The sequence below is a fragment of the Heptranchias perlo genome, chromosome 10, assembly GCF_035084215.1.
Source record: "Heptranchias perlo isolate sHepPer1 chromosome 10, sHepPer1.hap1, whole genome shotgun sequence".
Taxonomy (NCBI): Eukaryota; Metazoa; Chordata; class Chondrichthyes; order Hexanchiformes; family Hexanchidae; genus Heptranchias; species Heptranchias perlo.
Window position 1 is genome coordinate 28873937 of NC_090334.1, and position 20875 is coordinate 28894811.

General features: G+C 40.3%; 1 protein-coding gene across 1 annotated transcript in view; it reads left to right on the plus strand.

The window, feature by feature from the left end:
- Positions 1-20875, plus strand: part of dph6 (diphthamine biosynthesis 6) — a 223797-nt gene that overhangs the window by 70143 nt on the left and 132779 nt on the right. The window contains exon 5 of the mRNA XM_067991381.1: positions 461-579. Coding sequence (XP_067847482.1) covers positions 461-579 — 119 coding nt within the window. The remainder of the gene's footprint in view (positions 1-460; positions 580-20875) is intronic.

The following is a 20875-nucleotide window of genomic DNA, read 5'->3' on the forward strand; positions in this document are numbered from 1 at the left end:
ATAAGAGAGGCCCGGGGTGACTCTCATTCCAGTTTTTCTTCTTTTGAAAAGAAACTACCTACTCTTGACAGTGTGATCAAAATTAGAAATATGCCATGTGATGAACTATGGGAGGAAGCCTGCCTCTGAACATTCTGTGGCACCACATCATGCACTTGGTTTCATTTCAATTGCACAGTCTCCTCTAATTCTCTTGAAAGTTTGCCTACAGACAAGGGAAATGAATTTAATTCATTTTAATATTCAAATGAATGTGACGGTCCCTGAGTGCTACTTTGTTAACTAGCTTTTTTTAAACCATGACTTTTCAATGCCCGTCTGATGATTTTAGTTTCTGGATACTGTACACCACCTGAATCATTCCTGGACTGTAGAAGTGATTAGGGTTAAAATATTTGGCAGAAACTGTATCAGTACTTTTTGAAATATATCCAGTTTGAACACTTTTTTTCCTTCACAGGTGCAGGCGACTTAATCTCCAGCCTTTGGCTTACCTCTGGCGTCGAAACCAGGAAGATTTGCTGAGAGAAATGATATTGTCTAATGTTCAAGCCATGATAATCAAAGTCGCAGCTTTTGGTAGGTATCCAGGCCGCATGGGAGCAGTCTATTAACACAACATAATCCCAGTCCTTTGTATAACCACAACCTGCAAATGAGCAGCTGTCAAATATCAGAGAAAAAGTTCAAATCATCAATCACTTTTTTATAAAACTGTAAAGAGATCTGCCAGAGGCGAACACATTTGAGCACAAAACAATTTGGAGAGATAAGAAAAAGGCAGGATGTTGGAAAATGACTGCCAGAGGTAGGTAATTACTTTTAAATGCCTTTAATCAAACCTGTCAATATCACATGTTATTAGACAGTTTAAGAAGCAGAAGGAGAAGAATTTTATTAGTCTGCATTCCTTTAAAAATAGTAAACAGAAAGTAGCTTGAAATCGATATGTCTGCTGCACAGATTAATGAGCCTTTAAAGAAAAATATGATCATGTTGTACTTAATAAACCACATTGCGCTCCTTTTATGTTAGTAGTTTGTATTTATTGAGAAGACTGCCTTTTTGCACATTGAAGTGAATAGCTTGTAGACTGTTTCAATTCGTAGTTCGTTGTCAGTCAGTATTTTTTTAAGTTTGCTTCAGGATGAAGATTGAAACTGTGTAAAAGGCATTGTCCACAGAACTCAGTTTCTGATAAAAGTCATGGTGAATTCCTAGCCTCTGGATTCCATGCACTGCTTCCTTTCCCCAAAATCTGTCTTTTAAAATATTTTACCAAGTTATTGCCAGCAATGCTACAAAAAAGGAGATCTTCTTGTGGAGGCAGAGGGCTTGTCTGAGGCACTGAATGAATACTTTGCATCGGTCTTCACTAGAGTAGAGGATGTTACCATTGTACCAGTAAAGCAGGAGGTAGCAGCGATATTAGATAGGATAAAAATAGATAAAGAGGAGGTACTTAAAAGATTGGCAGTACTCAAAGTAGATAAGTCACCCAGACCAGATGTGATGCATCCTAGGATACTGAGGGAAGTAAGAGTGGAAATTGCAGAGGCTCTGGCCACAATCTTCCAATCCTCCTTAGATAAGGGGATGGTGCCGGAAGACTGGAGAATTGCAAATGTTACACCCCTGTTCAAAAATGGGGAGCGGGATAAACCCGGCAATTACAGGCCAGTCAGCTTAACATCGGTGGTGGGGAAACTTTTAGAGACAATAATCAGAAACAAAATGAATTGGCACTTGGAAAAGTACGGGCTAATAAATGAAAGTCAACACAGGCAAATCGTGTTAAAGGCAAATCGTGTTTGACTAACTTGATTGAGTTCTTTGATGAATTAACGGAGAGGATTGATGAGCGTAGTGCGGTTGATGTCTATATGGACTTTCAAAAGGTATTTGATAAAGTACCACATAATAGACTTGTTAGCAAAATTAAAGCCCATGGGATTAAAGGGACAGTGGCAGCTTGGATACAAAATTGGCTAAGGGACAGAAAGCAGAGAGTAGTGTTGAATGTTTTTTTTCAGACTGGAGGGAAGTATACAGTGGTGTTCCCCAGGGGTCAGTATTAGGACCACTGCTCTTTTTGATATATATTAATGACCTGGACTTAGGTATAGAGGGTATAATTTCAAAGTTTGCAGATGACACGAAACACGGAAATGTAGTAAACAATGTGGAGGATAGTAACAGACTTCAGGAGGACATAGACTGACTGGTGAAATGGGCAGACACATGGCAGATTAAATTTAATGTAGATTCAATTGTAACTTTCAAAAGGGAATTAGATAAATACTTGAAGGGAAAAAATTTACAGGGCTATGGGGAACGAACAGGGGAATGGGATTAATTGGATTGCTCTGACAAAGAGCCGGCACAGGCACGATGGGCTGAATGGCCGCCTCCTGTGCTGTAACTACTATGATACTATGATTTGCAGTGAGAATATATTATGTGCAATGTAGGGAATTGTATGGCGCACATACCCAGTTAAATTTAAATTCTTTAGTTTTACTGTGTTAGTATCGATACTACTTTGTGAATAGTCTGTTGTCTCACTGAAAAACAATACCTTGTAATACTCTTATATTTGCTTCTGTCACAATATTCAGAAAATTACCGCTATTTCACTTCAAAGCGGTAATCGAGTTGAATGAAAAAAAGCATTACATAACTGTAGTTATCATTTGTTGATCTGTATCATACGATACAGCCCAGTCTATGCATTTAAAAAGACAGTCCAATAATAAAACATTGCACCACTGTGTTCTCTGATTCTTCACTTGTGCCTGAGCTATCATAGGAACAAGAGTAGGCCATTCAGCCCCTTGAGCTTGTCCCGCTTCATGACTTACAGGTGATAATTTTAAATATATATATATATATATTTATTTTACTGGGGTCCAAATTATAGTTTGCACTGTAAATGTTCTGAACACGGCTACACTGGCACTGGAACAGTTTTTTGCAATCCCATAGTTTTTTTTTGGTACAAAGTATAATTTTGAAGTAGCAGTTTCCAAAGCAGAGATGTAATCAATATAAAATGGAGCTGGCAGAAATGACATTGGTAGTGACCTGAATCATCCCTTTGGCTAGACAAACCTGTTGTCTATGACTAGCTCATATTGTAAAATACCAGACTGAATTGGTCACAGACAAAGACTGCTTTGTTGAATAGGCACTTTGAGCCCAAATAGTTCTAGATAGTAATTAAATAGAAAATTACTGCTGGTTTTTGGCTTTAGGCAAAGAGTTAGATATTATCTGATTTGGTTTCTCACCTGTCTGGAGCTGCGGTAATTAGGCAAAAACAAACTTGGACCCTGTGTGCTCTGCTACCATTCCGCAATGGCAGAATAATTTGAGTTTCTTAAAGCAGATTTAGGACCTGAAAATTTCTGTTTAATGTATCTGATTGTGGAGGAGTTAGACTAAAAGATATTTGCTTGTAGCTGGATAATATATGTGTCAACACTAAATCATTGTGAATATATTTCAGATAAGTGATTAAAAGGTTTGAGGGTCAACTTGCTGTATATTTTTCACCATTGAAGTGTTAAAAGGATGAATTCATGTATGTAACTTGAGTGTGACATTTTGATAGTTGATCTGAAGAAACATTACCAAACCATCAGCAAACAGAGTTGTTTATCTAACTGCTTTACATCAAGGGTTTTTGAATTAAAGGAATACCCAGGGCTAAGGCCGACCATGGCCCTGGCATTTTGTAATCATCTGAAAATGACACCATGTAACTAATTAACAGTTGAATTAACAACCTTTAAAACAAACCCCACCACCGATCTTTGGATCACAGCTGCTATTTTGTCACATTTCTGAGGCCAGATTGAGAAGCATGCTGTTTCATCACTTAGCTTCAGCTCAGGATGTTAATTGTACAATTGAACACAATAAAGAAATACTGATTTTAGTTTACGTTGTACTTCTTTCAGTTTGATTGGATCTCAGGTTAGATTATTTTATTAGCGGTATCCTAGAGGGACATTTGTGATACTGATTTCACAGTGCCACCCTTACTGATCCAATTAAAATAGGCCCAACACCTCTCACTCATGAGGCTAAATGATCATTTTTAAAAAAGGGGTGTATATTCAGACAGATAGTCATTCAAATCTAAGGCTGCTGGGGCTTTTCATGGAATATATGCATATTTTAATTAGCAAATAACTATGTGTATTTAAAAGACCACTTAGAACAGATGGAATAATAGTTAGGAAGACTTTTACAAATTTTTTCAAACTAGCAATTTGCATAACATGCCCACAGTTACATAAAAATTGAGCAAAAAGGCAAAAATTGGGAAGCCCATTGCCAAATACAATGTCAATTTTTGTTCAATGTGATTAGTTTTATTTATGTCAGAAGCAAGAAAAATCAACCTGTACAACTGAAGATGAAATAAATTGAATGGACGAGTGCTGTTTCTTTCTTTAGTGATGGCAAACTCAGTTTTTAAAAATCTTTCAGAACCATCATGAAATTAAATATTGACAGCTATATAATTCACTCATGAAACTAGAAATATTTGGCACTGAAATGGTCCCATTAATTTTACGTAATAAGGTGATTTTGGAATATGGTAGTATTTAAAAAGAGACAGGCATCTAGTGTCAGTTTTATCAGGAGTACCCTTCTTGTTTGTAATATCCATTAAAACTAATGAAATTAAATTGAAATCACCCCATACATGTTATCTTAATTGAATACTCAATGTAGAGAGAGCAGAATATCTTTGTTGCGCTTGTGATGAATAACTGCACTTGTGATTTTTCTAATTTGTCAAATGAACAGGCTGTTCCACTGTTCTCTATTTTGTAATCTCTGTCTGGATACCTAGCATTTGAACAGAATTGAATAGTTACTGTGTGTGTTTCCCAACTGGTCCTGATGCATTTGTATTACATATGCCTACATTGGCTGGTACATTGTATTACATATGCCTACATCGGTCTGGGAACACTTCGATTTTAAAATTCTCATCCTTGTTTTCAAATCCCTCCATGGCCTCACCCCTCCCTATCTCTGGAACCTCCTCCAGCCCTACAACCCTCTGAGATCTCTGCGCTCCTCCAATTCTGGCCTCTTACGTATCTCCAATTTTAATCGTTCCACCATTGGCAGCCGTGTCTTCAGCTGCCTAGGCCCTATGCTCCTGAATTCCCTCCCTAAACCTTTCTGCCTCTCTGCCTCTCTCTCCTCCTTTAAGACGCTCCTTAAAACCTACCTCTTTGACCAAACTTTTGGTCAACCTGTCCTAATATCTCCTTATACGGCTCGGTGTCTAATTTTGTTTGATAACGCTGCTGTGAAGTGCCTTGGGACGTTTACTGTATTAAAGACGTTATATAAATGCAAGTTGTTATATAGTTTTCCTTTGGTCCATCTGGAAAATAAGTATTCTGGGAACAGTCTTAACATTTTAATTCATACATCTGTTTAGATCTCAGTGTTAAAACGACTGGATTTTTATTCAATTGAAATATTATTTTCATAAATGATCATTTCATTCAATACTAGCTGATTTCTTATGGCAATGCTCATGAACAATTTTTTTTCTGTTGGTCACTGACTGCTCATCTCCCATTCTAATTCATTCTGTCTCGCCTTTTCTCTGTGTGGGTTTCACTTGCTTTCTCTCGTCACCTCTCTCTGTCTCTTTCTCTGTTCATCTCCATTGTTTCTTAGTCTTTTCTTTCTCCCTCTTTCAACAGGTCCTAAAAAAAAAATAAAAAGGGTAAAGGAAGCGGAAGAGTGTAATTAGACTAGGTGCCTCATGCAAAGGAGAAAACACCGGCACAGACTTCATGGGCTGAATGGCCTGTTTCTGTGCTGCAACATTCTAATATTCCTCTTTTTCAAGTAACTGCCTAATTCCCTTTGCAAAATGGACTCTGCTTCAACAGCTTTTTGTAACACATAATTTCACATTCTAACCATCTTTTGTGTTTAAAAACAAGTCTCTAACTGCCCTTTCAATTTTTTTTGTGTATGATGTTTTTTAAATTTGTTTCCTTCATTACCATCTCATTGACCATTGGAAACAATCTGTTACTATTTACTTTCTCACCTTCTAACTTTTTATAATCAGGTCACTCCTTAAACTGCTCAGCTTGAGTTGGAAAAAGCCCTAATTTCTCAAGTCTTGATAACTTCAATCCTTCGTCCCTGGTAACATCCTTGTGAATTTATATTGCACACTTTCCATTGCTTATATCTTTCCTGTAGCAGGGTATTATTTACCATTTTCTTTTACATTGAACTGCATCTGCTGCCCATCCCGTGGGCCTGCCTATGTTCTCTTGCAGCCATTCATAATTCTCATTGTAATTCATCATGACCCTCAATTTGGGATAATCAAATTTTGAATAATATTCCCTCAGTTCCTAAGTCCATATCATATATGTGTATAGTAAATAGGAGCAGCCCCCTGTGGACAACACTGACCACACTTTTTCAGTCTGAGAAACTTCCTTTTATCCATGCTCTTGAACATAAAGCAGTACTCCCCGCTTTGTACTTGTGTCTACTTTTTCACTGAAGTTAGCAAATAACAGAAAATATTCTCATAGAGGATTTAAACTGCAGCTGAATAAATTGAGGCATTCTGGCATTTTGTGTAGGCTGAGATAGCTAAGTATAAGAATTTCACCCCTGGTTGCACAAAGGATGAGTAGGTTCACAGTTAATGCAGTGTAATGGCAATCTGTGACTCCAAGGGATTTGACCGTATCTTTTTCTGCACAGCTTTCCTGAAATATAACGTGGGTAATTTCTTAAATTGCATGTATATAGCTCAAATAGATTTGAGAAATCCTTCTATACAGAATGCCAGTGTATCTTTATTATGGTTAGCTTGTTGAGAAAAAACATAATCAGTTAATCTACTAAAAGTTAGTTGCAGAGGTGGATTGGAGATGAAATATCACAGAGAAATTATAGCACGTTCATTGTGTGGTTTTATTAAATAGAATATTTATCATTACTGTTTCTTGATTTAAGAAAAGTCAGAAGTACTGTTCTGTTATCGTTTAACTTACACCATGCTGTGACTTGTTTATTTGCAATATTTCAAAGAGAGCTTTTTTCCTGTCTTTGAAGAGCTGCTACAAATAGCATGTTCCAACTTGTCTGTTGCATCTCAATTGTACCGATGACTGTTGGGACATACCAATAGGTTTGCTGACCCCAAACTTAAGTACAGAGGCATTTTTAAGTGTACTTGTGTGATGTTGCAAGATAAGATGGACTATTTTCAAATCAAATTTAAATATTTTTACTTAATAATTCAACTCTATATGTTAATTTGAGGGACGTGCAATGATACAAATATATTTCATTAAACTTTTTTATGTTACACATAGGTTCTTTATCCAGAAGGAAAAACTCACTTGTACCTTAAAGACAGTTTTTAAGCAACACCATGTGATTTTCCTCCTTTTGTATTCTACATGGCCACTCACAGCTATCATCAGTTCTTTTTCCTCCCACCAGTTGATTATGTGCTCGCTCTTGCTAAGGAGAAGACCTGATGTCCTTTTTTCTCTCTCCAGCTTGATTATTTTTCTAACACTTGAAAGAAATTTGTTAATACAAATCTAGTTATCAAGTTTTGCATTAACTCTAGAAACTCCTTTGTGTTTCTAACCATCATGTTGTCTCTGGTGCACTCCTCTTGAACCCTGTATTGCTTTGCCTAGGGTATGTGCAGGCTCTTGTAAGTAGAATGCAAAAAGGCTGTCAGAGCTATTTGATTTTGGATTGAAGGGCTTTAATCATTTCAATGAGTCCTAAGAACAAGAAGGTCAACACCAAGACCTGAGTAGCTTATTGTGGAATGAAAGTTCCAACAGCACAGCTACTTAACTTCCCAAACTTTAAGACTAACCCTTTGTGATCTGTGAGAGAACATTTTGAGAGACCTCCCTCTTGAAATGTTCTTTAAATCCTTTCAGGCTTCCCTATCATTTGACTGAGGCAGTTGCATCAAAACAATTCACAATTACCTCATTTATAGCCTCGAAGAGATTGCTCAGACATTTGGGGGTCCCATTTTAAGCACTTCTACAGAAGCATTGATTAGATAGTATTTTTTGTCTTGCAAAGCCACGATAAGATTCAGTGTACAGAAATAGTGTCTGGGTGTTGCAGGAGCTACATAGAGTAACAAGGGTCGTGATTCCACCCATGCCTTCACTTCTAGACCTCAGTGGTCCACAAGAAGATACATTTATTCATTATCACAAGCCTGAGTACATTGAACTTAAGGGCTCATACTTTTGAGCAGACAGGTGACAAAGGAATCTTTGCCTTCAAGTAGTGGGAAAACATAAACAATGCAAAGTATCAACATTCAGTAAATGCATAGTGTAATGGTTCCACAAAATGCCTTCACAAATGCTGCATACCCAAAGCATTAAATGTCATGTATGCCTTTACCCGGATGATAAACTTGGCAAAGCCCATATACTGGAGTGAACCCACATTACAGTATCTCCAACAGTAAAGATGTTCAGTTGGCAAGGTCTCAGAACTGGAAGTGGTCACAGCTGTAGCTGTTGTGCAACTTCATATTATCCTATGTTCCTAATCTTTAAATCTACGACCTTGTAAAGGAAGAGAAAGAACATATGGTTCTGCCCCAAAAAATTCTTAAATAGATCATTTTTTTATAGCTGAATAAATGTGTCAGTTTCAGACTTGGGCACATAATCTAGGCTAACACTCGGTGTAATACTAAGGGTGTGCAGCATTGTCAGAGGCGTTGAGCTAGGGTCCCCTGTTTGTGGGCACTCAGCCCTAGGTTACCCTTCCAATAATTCACTTTGGCAATCCCAATTGGGTATGACAAGGCTTTATTATAACATCAGCAGAATCATCAATGCACACAGTATTTAAGTGACAATAACAGAATACAAGGTTGTTATTACCCGTTTCCAAGTCTTCTGGACAATAGCACAACACAGTAGATCTCGTTCTCTGCTGTGTTTAGATCCTTTGTGATTTTTGATTTATAACTTTCATTGTACTTTTGTTGAATACACCCACTCTTGCATTTGCTGAAACTCATCCAAAAGGCACAGATTGAGTGTTTTTGCTCGATTTGGGTTTAAACAGCTTGTTTCTTACAAAGATTGCTGTGTCCTTGTCTGCCCCAATTAGATGTGAATTTCCTCCCATACACTTGATTGATCTTTGTTATTTATCAAGTGTAAACAATTTTACAACACCAAGTTATAGTCCAGCAATTTTATTTTAAATTCACAAGCTTTCGGAGGCTTCCTCCTTATCAAGCAACAAGGTCAAAGGCTCTTAGTGATTCAACAGTTAATGGGATTATCTTTGTATCCCTTGTTTGATACGATAGAGCTGGTCAAAACTTCTTATCTTATACTTTCCCGGGCAAACAGATGGTCTCAAGTGACATTTATTTGCATCGATACAATAGAAAGTCACTGGCTAGGCAGGGACATGTTTTGACTTCTTTGATTTGACAATTACCTTGTTGCTTATTGCTGACAATTGCTTCGTACAGACTTTTCACATCGTTCACCTGACGAAGGAGGAAGCCTCCGAAAGCTTGTGAATTTAAAATAAAATTGCTGGACTATAACTTGGTGTTGTAAAATTGTTTACAATTGTCAACCCCAGTCCATCACCGGCATCTCCACATCATTCGTACAGACTGACTGTCTCAATGAATGATATCGGTTCCCTGATCAATAGAGATCTCTTATCAAAAGCAAAATACTGCGGATGCTGGAAAGCTGAAATAAAAACAGAAAATGCTGGAGAAGTTCAGCAAGTCAGGCAGCATCTGTGGAGAAAGAAACAGAGTTAACGTTTCAGGTTGAAGACCTTTCGTCAGAACTGGAAGATGTTAAAGATTTAAAGTTTTTGAGCAAGTACAGAGCCAGGGAAAAGGGGCGGCCGAGGGGAGGAAAGAACAAAAGGGAAGGTCTGTGATAGAGGGCAGGAGTGATTAAATGACAAAAAGGATGATGGTGCAAGGCAAGGAGGGTGGTAATGGGACAAGTTAAGAAACAAAAGATCGGTCAGGAGTAGCTTCTCTTACCAGCAGAACTGCCTGTTCTTGTATTTTTTATATTCCATTCTTCTATTTGACCCTTTGTACGCTGGGTACTTTAGTGTAAGCTAGCTACTTTTATTCTCTTATAGTATTATCTTACAGAGCAGCCAACCTTTGAATGAGATGTTAAACTGAGGCTTCAGGTGGACATAAAAGATCCCATGGCACTATTTGAAGAAGAGCATGGGAGTTACTAGAATTGCTTGTTCATGCATGCCTTTATTGACAATTAAAACAATTTACGTTTGCATTTATGTAGTATCTCTTGACGTCTCTCAGGAACAGCCCAAAGTACTTTACATAAAATAAATTGCTTTGAACTGCAGTCATTGTTAACTTTCTATAAATGTTGGATCCGCAAGCATGTTAGTCTACCTTTGTGGAACAGAGTTCCGTTTTACTATTTTGAGACACTAGAACTCCTGAGCTGTAATTTGCAACTCCTGTTTGCGTGTTAAAAATTGCATACCGTAGTGTGGGAATAGTTTGAAGTCTATTGGATTGAGTAATGTATCAATAGAGAATAAAACTGTGTTTTATGAAAGAAGAGTCTGTTTAAAAATATTTCCAAAATGAGTTTAACTGAAATATTTAAAGGCCATTTTTTTTACATGAAGTTACAGATTAATATGTGGCATTTGTTAAATAAACCATCATGCAAGACTTTTTTCCCAGACATAGCTCAATGGGCTCGATTTTAAAAGTAAAAAACGGGTGGGTTGGGGGCGGGGGGCATTGAAAATTGCCACCATTTCAGACCAGCCCCCAACTCGCCCAGTTCTGGTTTTCACGGGGGCGGGCGACCAACCCGCTCCCAGGAGGTGGGTCGGGCCTTAAAACCTTTCAAGGAGGCTTCAGGCCTCCAGTTTTCACTAATTCCTGATTTCAACCCCGAGGGGCCGGGATTCCTGGGACTTCTGTTTTACTTCTCGTGAAAGGAGGCATGAAGGCCCAAGACTAACAGGTAGGTGCCTAGAAAGGCACAGCTTGTGGGCCCGGAGGAGCAGGAGTGCTTCCCCCAAGCCCAACAAACCTACCTGCACCGACACCTCCGACCCCAATCGCAGACCACCGACCTCCGACCCTGATCCTCCCCATCTGACCCCGATCCTCCGAACCCCGACCCTCCCCCTCAATGATCACGGAACTCCAGAATGACCCCCGATCCCGCTCTTTCCCCCCCCCCCCCCGGTGACTGACCCCCGATCCCATCCCCCAGGAGTCTTGCCCACCCATGCCCCTGTTTCCACCCATGCCCCCCCTCACCCCGCCATCCATACAAACAAAGACTTACCTGCAGACTTACCTGAAGACGTCCTCTCCCTGGCTGGTCTCCCGTCCGACTGAGACCAGCCAGTCAATCGGGCCGGTCAGTCGGACGGGAAACCGACAAAAAAAAAGACATTCTTTCGTCAAAACTGTAAGGATGATCAGGAAACCCGTACTAATGGGTTTCCCGACCTCAAATCAACCCCCGCCCCCTTCCCGGCTCCATTTTAAAATCACCTCCAGTGTGTCTGAAAAGAGATGCGGCGTGATGGTTTATTGGTACTGATGTGGAGTTTGAATAGACTATGATGGGAAAATAAGAAAGAAATGGAAAGCACTAAGTGGAAAAAGTGAAGCAAAGAAAATATGAAGTAATTGAGGGAATCAAATAATGCCACAGATGGCAGAGTGAGGTATGAACTTCGATGGAACCCTAGAATTGGAATAATTCTTTCCCAGTTTTCAATGTGTAAGCATTAAAATAGTCCATTCCAGTAGTTCAGTTAGCAAACTCTGGGCATTTCCCTAGCTGAGATGTGAAGGCAGTTGAAAAAAAAGTAAGATGGTTTGAACTTCTTTTAAACAACCCTGGCCATTATGTTAGTATCCTTACCGACTATAATATATGTCATTGTAATTTAACCGGAGCATGTCTCTTTTTATTTTTTCCCTCTTATTTGTTCTTTTCTATCCTTTGTTAGGTCCCGCTCCATCGCTTTATCATTGCCCAGTCACATCTAAGTCTACGAAAGAAAACAAGTACTTATCCAAAGTATATTTTAATGAATATTGCAGCAACTTTTCAAACTAAATTCAGAGATATTGTCATCCATTTTGACCCACTCTGATTTCAAACATTAAGATCTGCTTCTCATTCTTATTCAGTTACACACTGTTTTAAAAATGCTGCTCGTTTCTTTAGCATCCAGAAATATACAGGTTGACCAACTGTTGTACAATATTTCAATACCAATGTTATACTTGAATTGAATTAAATCTAAAAAGCTAATTCAAACTCTAGAAGACTGTATTTTATTGAAAGTATGTTTTTCACTATTTTCTTTTATAAATTAATTTTGATTTGCTGTAGATCCTGTGTAGTAAAACAGTCTTTAAAGTCATTGATAAAAGTTCATAATTGCATAGATGTTAATGTCAAGGTCAGTCATTTAATTATCGCTCAAGAATTCTTTAATTAAATTTTAATTGCATAATTTTGCTAAATTTAGTGACATCAATGTCCAGTTCCGAAACCCTAATTATTTCGATTGTGTGATCTTGCGTATCATTAGGCAAATATTTCAAGGTTGTGGGCTGTTCATAGATTTTTTGCTTGGGCAGGCGCGGGGGCGAGAGAGTCACTATTGAAAAGAAACACTAATATAAGCTAATTTAATAACACCTCTTTCCTATAAAAGCTTCCAAACCTTACTGATTTGATATTTAACTTTTTACTGGCAGCCTTAATTGTGAAGGCAGGATACAGACGCTATTTGCAGTAAATTATAACAGAACCAAGCATTTCTGAGCTACTCTGACTCCTCCTTTTATGGATGGCTTTTTTCAATCAACTCCTAAATTAATTTCCTGAAATCATTTGACACCGATAGCCAGAATTGTATGCTAAGTTGGCAGTGTCCGAAACTCTGACTTGGATCGGGTAATGCAGCGGTTTCTTCGTTACAGGGATTCAGACATTGCCAGATTCTGTTTGGAATAGGTTGACTACTAGAGGGATGTGTGCTCACCATCTACTTCAGATATGGATGATATCAGCAAACTATTAAAACTGAGGCTGAAGATTGCTAATCTAGTGTGACACCAATCATGTGACATCTGCTGAGTCAGTATGAGTGACAGTTGCAGACAAAGGAACTGTACAAGTAGGCATGTCTCCAGAAAGGTATAAATATGGAGGACATTTGGAGACTCATAATACAATCAAGGAGAGTCAACATAGTTTGATGAAGGGGAAATCATGTCTGACAAATTTATTAGAGTTCTTTGAGGAAGCAATGGGCAGGGTGGATAAAGGGGAACCAATAGATGCAATATATTTGGATTTCCAAAAGGCATTCAATAAGGTGCCACATAAAAGGTTACTGCACAAGATAAGAGCTCATGGTGTTGGGGGTAATATACTGGCATGGATAGAGGATTGGCTAACTAACAGAAAACAAAGAGTCGGGATAAAAGGGTCATTTTCAAAATGGCAATCTGTGACTAGTGGGGTGCTGCAGGGATCAGTGCTGGGGCCTCAACTATTTACAATATATATCATTGACTTGGATGAAGGAACAGATGTATTGTGGCCAAAATTGCTGATACAAATATAGGTGGAAAAGCAAGTTACAATGAGGACACAAAGGGGTCGATTTTAGCACCCGCAATCGGGTGTGTTCCTGGCAGGGGGGGCCACGAAAATCGGCGATTCCCAGGGCGGGTCGGGAGCCCGGCTCCAATCCGCCCACTTCCGGGTTTCCCACAGACGCGTTGACATGCGCGCGCAGCCCCCGCATGTGGGACTCCCGCCGGCAATTAAAGCCGGCGGGGTTCCACTTAAAGTACTTATTTTGGTATTTCAGGTCGTTTACAGACCTGATTAACGAGATATTTTAGGAGGGTTGGGATTTTACAAACAACTGGGACTGTTTCCCATACTGGGGAAAACACTCCCAGTTCAAATGGACGTGTTGCAGCCATCAGCCTGTGGCAGCTGCAAAGGTCCATTTGACAGGTGGGGTGGGGGTGACCCTCACTCATTGCAGGAGGCCACTCTGTCACTTGGGACAAAGTTTGGCCTCCACCACCCTCCTCCTAACAATCAAATTCACAAACTTGCACACTTACCCCGGTGTCCAGACACACGTACCTACCTTGTGGACCCCCTCAGATGTACATCTTCTGGATGGGGGCCGCTGTAGCTGCAGTCATGACCTCTTCGGAGGGCGAACAGCATCACCGGCCACGCCGTCCACCTCTGACATGTGGAGCTCCACAACACAGTGCTGTGTCACATCAACCTGCACAGCAGGAGGGAGGGCAACCGCAGAGAGAGATGCGTCGCAGAGGGCACTATCCTCGCCACGGGGTCCACAGACCGAGGCTCAGCTTCCTGGACCTCTCTGAGCAGCAGTGCACACGGAGGCTCAGAGTCACTTGACATGTAGTTGTGGACATCTGCAGCCTCCTTCATGCTGAGCTGCTCGCGGCTGGCCCGAGCACCATCTTCTTACCTGTCGCTGTCAAAGTCACCACTGCCCTCAACAGCTTCTCCTCCGCATCCTTCCAGGGTGCCACCAGGGACATCGCCGACGTCTCTCAGTCGTCTGCACAAAAGAGCCTTGCAAATACACCTACACCCACTCTGCAGTGACACAATGGGTGGCATCAGTTGTGGGTCTTCATTGTGATCCTCAGGAAAGGGCATTATTGCACAAACCAGACAAGATTCGCAAAGACGTGGCAGTAGTGGTGCCAATATAATATGTAATGAGTTGATCAGAAATTAAATATAATTAAAAACCATGACAAACCCTCAAACACCCTTGTGCACCCCCTTCATGCTCATTACACATTTGCCTTACGCTTCCTACTGCACATATGTGATGCATGCCCTGTGGCTGCAGCACAGGTAGTGGCTGGTTGGTTGAGGCTGACTGTGAAAGAGATGCATGAGAGGGTGAGTATGAGATAAAGCCATGAGATTGTATGAGGATTGGGTTGAGTGGTAGTGGCGGGATGAGTACTGGCGAGGTGAGTAAGTGCAGGTAAGATGAGGATGAGGTTTGAGTGGGTGTGAGGGGTGATGTGACAGAGTAGTGTTGGCAGTGCAGAAGGAGATGTGGGGTGGGGGCGGTGATGTGGCAGTCGCAGTGTAGGAGAATGAGTAAGTGTACTCACTTTGGCTGACCTACTGAGGTCATTGTAGCGCCTCCTGCACTGTATGCAGGTGCGTGATATGTTGGTGGTGCAGGTGACCTCCTTTGCCACCTCGAGCCAGGCCTTCTTGGTGGCAGAGGCAGGCCGCTTCCTCCTGCCCGCCGGGGGGAAGATCTCTGTCCTCCCCCTCCTCCTCACCCCATCCAATGATACCCGGAGTGAGGCATCATTAAACCTGGGAGCAGCCTTCCCCCTGGGCTGCTCCATGCTGTACTTTTTCCTATTTGTTGCAGCATCTGTCAGTGGAGGACTGCCCCTTTAAATAGAGCTCCTCCAGCTGACAGACTTTTCTGTGTATGCGCAGTCCGCCCGACACGCAGATCAGCAGCGGGGAACCCGGAAGACCAGGTAAATGGATCCAATCAGCCTGCGATTGCGTTCGGGGCAGACTGATTTCACCGGGCGTGTTACCCACGCACCCAATCGCCCCGACGCCCTGGTAATATCGGGCCCAAAGCGAATGAGCAAAAATTTGGCAGATGGAATATAATGTGGGAAAATGTGAAGTTATCTACTTTGGGAGGAAAAATAAAAAAGCAAAATATGATTTTTTTATTATTCGTTCACGGGATGTGGGCGTCGCTGGCGAGGCCGGCATTTATTGCCCATCCCTAATTGCCCTCGAGAAGGTGGTGGTGAGCCGCCTTCTTGAACCGCTGCAGTCCGTGTGGTGACGGTTCTCCCACAGTGCTGTTAGGAAGGGAGTTGTCCGGTGCCTAGTGGTCCGATGCCGGGTGGTCCGTCCGGTTTTATTCTTATTATGACTTTTCGTAGCGAGATTTTACAACTGAGTGGCTTGCTAGGCCATTTCAGAGGGCAATTAAGAATCAACCACATTGCTGTGGGTCTGGAGTCACATATAGGCCAGACCGGGTAAGGATGGCAGGTTTCCTTCCCTAAAGGACATTAGTGAACCAGATGGGTTTTTTACGACAATCCGGTAGTTTCATGGCCATCATTACTGATACTAGTATTTTAATTCCAGATTTTATTTAATTAGTTGAATTTAATTAATTGAATTTAAATTCGCCAGCTGCCGTGGCGGGATTTGAACTCATGACTCTGGATTTTAGTCCAGGCCTCTGGATTACTAGCCCAGTAACATAACCACTATGCTACCGTACCCTAGTTTTGAATGGAGAAATACTACAAAATGCTGCGGCACAGAGGGATCTGGGTGTCCTCGTACATGAAACACAAAAAGTCAACATACAGGTGCAGCAGGTAATCCAGAAGGCAAATGGAATATTGGCCTTTATTTCTCGGGGGATGGAGTATAAAAGCAGGGGAGTCATACTGCAACTGTACAGGGTGCTGGTGAGACCACACCTGGAGTACTGCATAGAGTTCTGGTGCCCTTATTTAAGGAAGGATATACTTGCATTGGAGGCAGTTCAGAGAAGGTTCCCTAGGTTGATTCTGGGTATGGAAGGGTTGTCTTATGAGGAAAGATTGAACAGGTTGGGTCTATACTCATTGGAGTTTAGAAGAATGAGAGGAGATCTTATTGAAACATGTAAGATTCTGAGGGGACTCGATAGGGTAGATGCTGAGAGGATGCTACCCCTCATGAGGGAATCTAAAACTAGGGGGCATAGTCTCAGAATAAGGGGTCGCCAGTTTAAAACAGAAAGGAGGAGGAATTTCTTCTCCCAGAGGGTCGCGAATCTTGGGAATTCTTTACCCCAAAAAGCTGTGGAGGCTGAGTCATTGAATACATTCAAGGCTGAATTAGACAAATTTTTGATCAGCAAGGGAGTCAAAGGATATGGGGAAAAGGTGGGAAAGTTGAGGTAAAAATCAGATCAACCATGATTTCATTAAATGGCGGAGCAGGCTTGAAGGGCCAAATGGCCTACTCCTGCTCCTTTCTTTTATGGTCTTATGTGTAATTAAAACCTGTGTTAGGTGAACTCAATGTTAGGAACAACCTCGACTGGTGGTTCCCCTATCCACCAATCAGTCTGCTACTTATGCTGCCCCGAGCTTATATTGTCAATGTGGGAGATTTTCCTTATGGGTAAAGAGATGGTTTGCGGTTATCTTTCGTCTCCTGATATCCTTCTGCAAGTGATACGCAGATTGGGTTCTCTTCAGATTGGAATAGTAAATTTTTATGTTAGAGATACATATAAATTGCTGCTTTATTTTCGGTGTGAATCACGAGCAGTTTCTCCTGAGAACAGGAGGATAAATGCTCATGCTAGTCATGCACTCACCCGACCAATGAGCAGCTGGTATTATTTTGTTCCTATCAAGTTTCCTTTGCAATTGACTATGAGGACTGGACGGGAGTGATGTGTAGTTAACAAATCCACGAGGCTTGCACGCTGCCTATGTGTCCCAGCTGTCCAGTAGGTCAATACAATGGGGCCATTATGTTATGTTTGTTGAAACCCACAGTATTTAATGGGTCACAAAACATGTCCCTCAGAGTGCCACCTGCAATGCCAATGGGATGTTGCAGCTACTCACTTTTTAATATATAATAGATGTTGGTTGTTCTTAATTAACTCTTACGTGAGTATTAATTTTATCCCATGTTTTCGCCTCTAGAAACTTACCCACTAAAGATGTTAGGCTGGTTGTTCTATAGCAACCTGGTTTATTCCTTTCTTCTTGTTACATTGGCAGCCTTCCAGTCCTCAGGCATAACTTCCATATCCAGGGACGTTTGAAAGATTGTGGTCAGATCCTCTGTAATGTTCTCTCTGCCTTCCCTGACCATTCTAAGATGCGTGCCCTCGGGGCCCCTTATCCATAGCTTTCTTCTGTAATTGCCGCACCTCTTCCTCTTGTACACTTTCATTCTTTCTACTACACTCTTACATAGAAATACATAGAAGTTACAGCGTTTCTGATTTATGATTTCTGTTTTTGTCCTTAATTGGCCCTATCCTTTCTTTGACTATTCTTTTACTTTTTATGTGTTTATAAAACACTTTACTATGTTACCAGTTTTTATTAATACAGTACCTCCTCTTACCCTTTCAAGTCTCCATTTTTGCTTCCCTTCTTTATTTTCTATGCTTAGGTTGATTTTCTTTTGTTTTATTAGGATTAGATTTGTCGTATGCCTCGTTTTAATTCTAAATTCTCTACTCATCTAAGGAGCTTCCACTTTGCTGCACCACCTTTACCTGTGGGAGGATATCTAGTTTGTCCCCTAATCATCTCCTGTTTGAATGTTTCCCATTCTTTCTGCCTTGTCTTATTTGCCAGTTTTTATTTCCAGTTTAGCTAGACTAATTCCTTTCTTGTCTTGTTGAAATTGGCCTTTTTCCAGTCAACTACTTTTATGTTGGCCGTTCCCTCCTTTTTAGTTTTTAAATCAAACCTCATTATGTTGCGGTCACAGTTTTTTAAGATGTTCCCCGACCTTAACATTACATACTAGCCCACTTCATTTCCTAGAACTAGATCAAGCACTGCCTCTTTTCTTGTTGGACTAAAAGCATCCTGATGTGGAAAGCAGCTCTGGACACATTGTAGAAACCCCTCCCCTTCTTTCCCATTTACATTTCTCTTAATTATTAGATAATTAAAGTCACCCATTATTATAGCCCTATTGTTCCTGCATTTTTCTCTAATTTGTCTATATATAATCCCTTTCTCTATTTCCTTTCCACTGTTCGGTGGTCTGTGATACACTCAAAAGACCAACAGTTCCATTTTTATTCCTTAACTCTAACCAAAAGGATTCAGCTTTTGTACCATCCTATATCATTCCTGTGTTATCATGCTGTAATGGAAACTTTGACTAGCACTGCCATCCCTCCTCCCCTTTTCCTACTCTATATCTCCTGTCCCAGCTTAAGCCAGATCTCTGTTAATGCAATATATCATCCTTCCCCCAGAGCAATTTGTTCCTCTAGCTCACCAGTTTTATTTAAGGTACACTGTGTGTATTAACGTGCATATAACTCAAAACTTTGTTTGTTATGTAATCTTACTCATTTTACTCTGTCCTCCTTCTGATTTTTTTTTCATTTTTTAGCTTTCCTAAACTCTGGGTCCCTTTTGATTTTTCAGCTTCCTCATCTCATATTTTCCTTCCCCCTGCCATATTAATTTAAGATGTGGAGATGCCGGTGATGGACTGGGGTTGACAATTGTAAACAATTTTACAACACCAAGTTATAGTCCAACAAATTTATTTTAAATTCAACAAGCTTTCGGAGGCTTCCTCCTTCCTCTTTCCACACCACCTGAGGAAGGAGGAAGCCTCCGAAAGCTTGTGGAATTTAAAATAAATTTGTTGGACTATAACTTGGTGTTGTAAAATTGTTTACAAATATTAATTTAAAGCCTCATTCGCAGCACTAGCTGCTCTCCCAGCAAGGACTTTGGTTGCAACCTTGTTCATGTGAAGCTATCCATCATGTACAGGTCACTCCTTCCCTGGAACTGGTCCCATTGTGTGTGAAGCAATTTGAGACATTTCTGAGAGACATGATAAGGCAGTGTAAAAATGCAAGTCTTTGTTTTAAGAGCGCTTGCTAGAATTGTCATTCGGGATTTTTAAAGTCAGAGATTTATTAAAATACATTTTTGCTAGTGGTCTGTTGATAACAATCTGCACATGATTTTTTTTTTGGGAAGGGGTGGTTAAGGGGAGGAGGATAAACTGAAAGAACACAAAACTCCTAGATTTTCATGCCCATCAGCCAGCAGAAAGCTTCCATCACACCTGGTAGCAAAAGGCTGCTGACAATCTTTCCAAAACAGTTAGTAGCTACTTCAAAGTAGCTTGACAATGTCCAGTGGGAAATTTGTTTTACAAAGCAGATGAAATAATAAAACTGAATTTGTGCCAGAAATGTTATATTAGAGAAGTGTCTGTTAAATATGAATTATGTTGGAGCTTCAAGATTCCTTTTAATATAACATTTACAATGACCGTTTACATAACCCTTTGAATCTCCATTTGTTTCCTTTTCATCATGCATGCATTTGAATCTGTAAAAGACTCCTTTTGCAGCAGCTGTGTTCTTGCACCCATTCTACTTCTCGGGGTGCAAAGGGCACTGGATCTGATCAAGGCAAATTTATACTGTCCATGAAGTTACCTCTCCAAGATAGTGACCAAAATGTCTACTCTTTGAATTTCAAGATCAGAGAGCCTTTTTCTGACATATTTCTAAATTTTCCTCTCCCCTCCACCTCCCGAAAGCTAAGTTTCAGCGATACTTTATATTACAATTGAATGCTAATGGAGCAGGTTGGTAATTAATTGTTTTAAAAAATAAATAAAATGGCATTTTTAAAAATCTGTCAGTATTAAGATATAAGAGACAATAAAGCTTGAACCTAATAATCTTTGATGTCTTTTTTTATCACATTTGCTTTGGGCTATTCTTAGTCCATTCATTCATCCCTTTGTTTTAAGATTTTTGTCTGAATAATGTTTGAGTACTTTTTACTCTTTTCAGTGTGCATTACTTAAACATAGAGAAGTAACAAGTGCAAGAAAGGTTAATTTGCAGTTTGAATTACATGACTTCCATAGCCATTTTACACAGCAACTCTGAAGAATTCTGAACAATG